Below are 7,493 nucleotides of genomic sequence, written 5' to 3'. Positions count from 1 at the left end.
TAATAAAATTATTTATTTTGGTTCAAATTTTTTTTTTATTATTGGACCTCAATGTTCAAACAATAGTTAGGATAGCTAGCGAACAGGTTCAATCATTTCAAATAAAACTTGAATAAAAAATTTAAATTTTTTGATTTGAATGAAAAACTTAAAAAATTTGAGCTTCAAATCAAGAACGAATTTGAAAATACTTTGTTTCAAACCGAATTTAATACTTATATAGTTATATTCGATTCCATTAGTTATATATTGCTCGGACCCAAGCTCTCCCTAAAACCTCGAAAAAACCCCACATTCTCTCCGGAAACAGAGAGCTGCACAGCTTGAATATTATTAACTCCTCGCCGAAGCCAAGAAACCAAAGCTATGTCATGTTCGATTCAGGCAACTCTTACCCGAAAATGCCATCTTTTGTTCCGAGTGGGTACTTCCAGTTCTCGTCCTATGAGCAATTTCGGTACCCGAATTACGACTCCGGTGTATAATACTATTCGCCTTAATGGGAGCTGTCCCATCAGAATTTCGGCAGATGATTTCAGATGGTTTGCTCGTCCTCATGTCGGGTTTGGGCATTTGGGTTTACGCTCTTTGCGGGTTTCGAGCGGCGGAGCTGGTGGTGGGACTGGGGGCTCTGGCTATGGAAGCTCTGGTAACGGAGGTGGCAGCAACGGTGGCGGTGGCGGTGGTGGCGGTGACAGTGACGGTCGTGAGAGTGGCTGGTCATTTCTTTCATGGTAAATATATTAATAATTTATTGAGTTTTTTTGTTTTTCCTTTTGTTTTTGTTTTTGTTTTCCCCGTTTCTCTGTTATTGACATATGGGTATGCTGTTTTTTTCCCTTAATTTGGATTGAATTGGACTAAAGACTGCTAATTTTTATGCATTATCAAGCTTGGAAATGAGTTGTGGAAAATCTAAATCTGACATGTTTTTTGCAGTTCAAAGAACATTTATATCATGCAAATATGCAAAGCCTTTAAAAGTCCATGCCATGCCTCTAACACAAGCTTTGCATCCTTTTAGTTTAAATATGAAGACCACATTTTTCTTGACCATTACTTAAGTCCTCAGATTGTTCAAGATGTTAAAGAAAAGTTGACTTGAAATATTTGTAAGAATGCTCAGCACTAGACTGTGAAATGATGTTTGAATAAAGCTTATCCTATCAAATTCTCTCCGACTTATGGTGGGGACATTGTAAACGTGTGGGCGGAGAAAGTTTCTCATCTCAAGGATCATGCTCTCTGACTAATTTGTGGTTTCTTGTTAAAACTTAGTACTTTCTCATTCAAACATCATTTCTATCTAGGTATCTGTCTCTTCTTGCCAAGTATCCTGTGATGACAAAAGCTGCCACATCTTCATTTTTAAATCTGGTCGGAGATGTGATTTGTCAGGTAAAATCCTATACACACATGATTCATTTATATTGAATTGTGGAGACTTTTAGACGAAGGTATTCCTTTTAACTCTGAGTGGTCTGGGCTGCTAAAATTCCGGATACCTTGTTGGAATATTGTAGCATAAAATATTTAGAATTTTTGGATTCGAATGATATCATTTTCTTTCTCGTTTGTTGTTAAGTCTTTCTATCTTTAAAAGGTATAAACTTTGTTGTGTAAAATATAACAGGTGCTAATGTCGTCGCATATAAAAGCCATAGATAGATAATTTTAGACCGGGAAAGACTTTTGAGTAAATTCTATAATTGGAGGAAAACATCAAGATTAAATGTTTCCGACCACAGATTGATGAATTTCTAGTTTTTCCATGCAGTACCTGAGTTCCATGCATAACAAGTCATGAAAAACCATCTTGAGTTTTAATTTTCTGGCTTCTAGTTTTGGTTAGCAATGTGAAGCATGGATTTATGAAAATGAGTTGTAAATTCATGTGGGAGAAGTATGTGAGAGTAATAGTGGTTTTTAAGATGTTTAAAGATGCTTTACATATTCTACCCATCCAGTTTGCTCATTGCAGAGGGGTTCCGATCCTGTTTACATATTCTATTAATGACTATTTTGGTTTTAATAATGACTGATTCGTTTTCTGGACGTGCCCTTATTTTTAAGGTGATCATGGTGCTTACCTTTCCTCTGATTACAGTGGTGTTGGATCACCATAAAGTAAAAAAAATACTGCATTTTCACTTAATTTTCATATGCTGAATGAGTAGTTGTGTACCTTAAATAAACCTGATTTTTTAGAGAATCAGTATCGTATAACTAATAACCTGTGCCATAAACACTTCATATAATTCCTGCATTTGTGATGCCCTCGTCCCACAATAGCTGAAAATAAGAGTTTAAAATTGTTTATAAGTGGTTGTAATAAACTTCTATTGGGTTAACTATTTTCTTAAAGTGGAAATGCGCAGGTGGTTGTGTAGTCGTGCTTGCATGAGCCTTGGCTCAGGGCGTGACAACATTTCTTTTCAAAGACAACATATTCAGCTGCATGCTTGTAAGCTTAACCATGCTTCTGATTTTGGAGCCGATGTTTCCACTTTCAGTGGACGGTGGAACGGAAACCAAATTGATTGGAAATGGTTCTGTTTGGATTCCATTTTGGTTAAAGCTTTAAGTCAATGTAAAAATCGTAATGATCAAGAAAAAAAATAATGGCACTTTTGGTAAGGTAATCAAAATTTTAAATTTAATTATCAATTAGCATATTACAAAATATTTTGGACATTCTATTTTTCATCATAAAAATGGTAAAATGAGCTTGAATTTTGTTTATATAATCAGATAGCTCAAATTTTATGAATTAAGTTCACGTAAGTCATGCCTTTGGTGCTGGCCGTGCAAGCGTGAATGCATAATGGGCTCCTATGGCAACCATTTCATATTTGTTTTTGCTTTACGAAAATAGTTAACTCAAATTATTACAGGAGTCTATTACAACCACTTAAAAACCTTTTAGACTCTTGGTTTCAACGAATGTGGGACAAGGGCAAGCGACATTCTCGTCGCAGCCTGACCCACGAATACATTAGCACTGGGAATCTAGAGATGCCTTCTACAAGTTTTAGAAGTGGCTCCAATGGAGGGAGCACTTTACCATATAGATTCAAGAGGTGACTCTCATACACGCAACACTTTTCCCTACATTGCAGTTACCTCCTGGTTTATTCTGCTGGTGATTGCCTCTAATAACATTCTGTCACGCCCCAAGTTTTGGTCCGCTTTAGCGTGACTGCACAGTGGGTATCTATAACAACTATTACGTATTCATCGTCGTCTTACGAAAACGATTAACCTAAGTTGCTATAGGAGTCTATTACAACCATTTATTTTTTTTTTAAATTATTATTTTTAATCAATATGGGACAAGAGCATAACAATGTATACTTGTGTGCCAGTCTTCTAATGGAATCGAACCATGATCCGGTTTCGGTTATTGGGAGATGGTTTGGATGGTTTCAGTTGACAATTCAAGAGGACCGTGGTTGGGTCTACTAGTTGTCACATACTTTCTCTTGTTGGAAATATAAGCTTGATCAATATTTTATCTATTGAACTATTGCTTAAATTACGTGCTCATAATTATTAATTTTTTGGTACACACTGGGGATGGAGGAAATGGAAATCAAAACCTTGACCTGACCTTTCTGTATCTGTAATAAGGAAGAGGTGGTGCCGATCCAGCCCAATGGTTGTTGGCTTCCTAAGTTACTGTTATGTCTTGCTTGAATTACGAGGAACTACTTTCCTGATTTCATTCATTTTATATTTTTACATACCACAGCTCGTGGTTGATAAAGTGCCGTCTCTAGACTTGAAGAGGGCATTTCTCTTCGCGTTTTTGGGGCTTGTTTTGGTCGGTCCAACATTGCATTTCTGGTAATGGCTTGAAACTGTTGTCTATCATACCGATTTAATAATTAGCTCTGCTATTATTAGTTATTGGTAGGTCTGTTTATTTTTTGTGCTAACTATGCACTGTATCTTTTATGAGTAATTATGAAATCTCAATCTTCATCTCTTGTGACTATAAATAGTTGTTTCTTAAACTCCTGCTAAGCCAACTCTAGTTTATATAACAATAGAATGAAGTTCACGATGAACTCTATAAATCTTCAAGAAAAAGTTATGGTTGGCTACCGAACTTCTGTAAGTTCTCACTTATAAACTTGAATAAACTGATAATTATACTGATATGAACTTGAAGGATGCCAGTTTTGTGTATTATGTTATGGAACTGAATTTCCACAACTACGAGTGAGATTCCTCGGATCTTGGAGTAGCTTCAATTGGTGTTTGAATGCCAACAACTTATTATAGTTATTCATTAATTATTCGCTTATTTATTTATTTATTATTTTATGATATAATATAATTCAGTTTTGAACTGATTTCTCTTTGTACTCATTAAGGTATTTATTTCTGAGTAAATTGATCACAGCCCCCGGGGCTTCTGGTGCTTTCTTGAGGCTTCTCCTTGATCAGGTGAAATTGTTTTTGGTTTCTTGATTACGATATGATAAATCTATAATAATATATCATAAATAATTTAATTTAGCCTCTTAAGTAATTTCATCAACTTTGGTCTTATCCTGCACAGTTTATTTTCTCTCCCATTTTTATTGGAACTTTCCTAGCTGCGTTGGTGTCTCTTGAAGGAAGGCCGTCTCTTGTGATCCCAAAGCTACGACAGGTATTGTTAAAGATTCTTGTGTGCATATACTAAATTCGGGTAACCATTGAATGGAAGAAAGATTTGGCTGTTTTATGACGAAGACTTCTCAATAAAATGTTTAGTCATTTAACTTATAGGAGTGGTTCTCCTCAGTTCTAGCGAATTGGCAATTATGGATACCTTTCCAGTTCCTTAACTTCCGATTTGTGCCCCAACAATTTCAGGTTAGATTTATTTCTGTGGACATTTCTTGAATTCATTGTTTTGTCTATTTATCGTGAGAGGACAAAACGTTCTTGCTGGGAACATCTTGGGAATACAAGAAGTAAACCAAAACTGTTCTAGCATATGCCATAGGCACATCTGATGTGAGATTGTTGGGCCAAATTACTATTCAAAAGCTATGGTTGGTGTTAATTCTGTAACTCGAATAATTTTAACCATACAACACAGATGTTGCTTTTTTAATATCCCGGTGCCACCACATCAGCAGCCACGTATTATAAATTACAATAGGGGTGTTAAGAAAACATTTATTTACAATGACTGCTTTTATATTGTATCTGACAAAATGAACAGGTCCTTGCGGCAAACTTTATTGCCTTGATATGGAATGTGATTCTGTCTTATAAAGCTCACCAAGAAGTTGCAGTCAAATAGGTAGGTGAACTTATTTTCCTCTATCTATATTTTGCCCATTTGATTTATCAGATAATTTAGCAAATGTTGAATTTGACAGAAACACTGATAGTGCCAGCGCTAAGTACTACGTATGTATTGGAAGTGATAGCTTGCTTGGAAATATGGATTCAACTTTAGCAAGTAAAAGGAACCGACTGAGAGCTGCTGTAGTTTCTATTTATAACTTTGATAGATGCTATTTTTGCTTCTATATGGATTCTCTCTCATTCATGACCCGAATACTAAGTATAGATTCACCTGTCTTTCTTTTTCCTGGAATTCATGCACTTCTTGAAAATATGATCTTTATTCTCTCACACCATTGCTCTCGCTATAGCTTACTTCTTTATATAAAGGTTTTCTACTAGAGTCATCTATGTCTACATATGAGCGCGCGTAAGATCATACCTTCCACTCCGATTTTGAGCGAGAACACCGTTACTAGTCTATTAGAAGATAGACTCTAAAAATTACTGCTCATGTATCAGTCAATGACTACACGTGGAACTGATGATATGGCGACATTCGACTGGACATTATTAGTTAGTTCTGAATGGTCATTTGTTTAATTTCAAAGTTGGCCAAGAAGTAACAAATAAGCCAACCCAGCCAAAGCTTTGCGCCTCCAAAAGTAGATAAGCCAAAGAAGATAAGATTAGTTTACTAAGTTATACTCCCTCTGTCTCATCTTTTCTTTTTCACACAGATTATGAAAAAGTTATTGGAAAAGTAAATTTTATATAGTCTTTTTATTTTATTCTTATTTAATGTATTAAAAAATGATTGCATAATTTTCAAGGTGTAGTTAATAGGGATATATTATTAAAGAAGTGTAAAAAAATATTTTTAAATATGGTATATGATTATATATTTGAGACAAATAAAAAAAAACGTAAACAATATAATTGGATAAGAGGGACTATAAAGCACCGTTTGGTTTGAGGTATGATATAAGTAATATATAGATAAGTAGTATAATGTAATAAAAAATAAATAAGAAATGATAGTTAAAATTGTATTAGATTTGATTGATAGATTATTGTTTATTTGATTTGATTGATTAAATTTTATATAAAAATGTTAAATGACTATTTTGTCCTTTTAACAATAAATAAAATAAAAATTATATTATTTATAAGGGGTAATATAGTAATTTGAATTCAATGATTTGATTGATGGTAGATAAATAATTAATGATTTGATTGATGTAAAATAAATAGTTAATATATAGATAAATAATATGATGAGAAGAACGTGGTATGAGATGAGATGAGTCATACATATATTAGTAATACCGTGAATAGAACGGTGCCTAAGTTTAATATATGTTACGTGGGCTCCATGAGATGAATAAAAACCAGTGGAATCCTGGTTAAACACAAGCAACTTTAGAAGTGGGACAAATTTGTAAAAGCTTATTTCATGTTGTAAGAATCATTTGATTCCTTATTTTTTGTGGGGTCCTCTCAACTTGGCAAATGCTAGCCTGATTTGACTTTGGAATTGGAAATTTCCAAGAAATATTAAAGGCAGTCCAAGCAGAAACTTCCATTGTCTTGTCCGTAAAACTCGTGTTCCAAGCAAAAATAAACTAAGATGCCATATATATGTGTTTGTATAGTTGTATATCAAGAATCTTTGAAATACCTTGCCTTATTGGACCGACCCTTTTTACTTGGAGATAAATATATACTGTTCATTATACATATATGTTCTCCATAATATTCCCAAATTAACATTGCTTTTAAATATAAATTCAACACAAAATTTAATATTTATATGTATCTATATTTTTCAAATTAACTTTTGAATATCTCCGAAAATACACAAAAACTCATGTGAGACCGTTACATGAATTAATTTTGTGAGATGAAATTTCAACCCGATCTAACCCATGAATTTTTTTTTTTTTTTTATCAAATGTATTATTGTTCATTGCATGTATGAATCTAAGTAAGACTTATTCACAAGAATATTTCTCGGAAAGAACATGCATACACATTAAGTTGGAATTTCAGTAACATCACATTGAATAACTAGCACCCATATATTTTGACATTAAGAAGATGTATTTCACCAAATTTCTTGAATTGAGCATGGGATTGACAAGAGATGAAATATGAGGGGCCACTTCCCATCCCATCTTCCAAATACAATAATAGAAGTAAAC

General features: G+C 33.9%; 1 protein-coding gene across 1 annotated transcript; it reads left to right on the top strand.

The window, feature by feature from the left end:
* The first annotated feature begins 211 nt into the window (after window positions 1-211).
* On the top strand, window positions 212-5,629 carry LOC140881666 (protein sym-1). The gene is made up of 8 exons (XM_073287151.1): window positions 212-734; window positions 1,311-1,398; window positions 3,752-3,846; window positions 4,380-4,452; window positions 4,568-4,660; window positions 4,780-4,866; window positions 5,222-5,302; window positions 5,382-5,629. Exons 1-7 carry the CDS (start codon window positions 367-369, stop codon window positions 5,300-5,302), a joined length of 885 nt encoding a protein of 294 aa, XP_073143252.1. The 5' UTR covers window positions 212-366; the 3' UTR covers window positions 5,382-5,629.
* Window positions 5,630-7,493: the final 1,864 nt, after the last annotated feature.

Source organism: Henckelia pumila, chromosome 2, assembly GCF_033568475.1.
Source record: "Henckelia pumila isolate YLH828 chromosome 2, ASM3356847v2, whole genome shotgun sequence".
Lineage (NCBI taxonomy): Eukaryota > Viridiplantae > Streptophyta > Magnoliopsida > Lamiales > Gesneriaceae > Henckelia > Henckelia pumila.
This window is presented reverse-complemented; position numbering and strand designations above follow the sequence as displayed.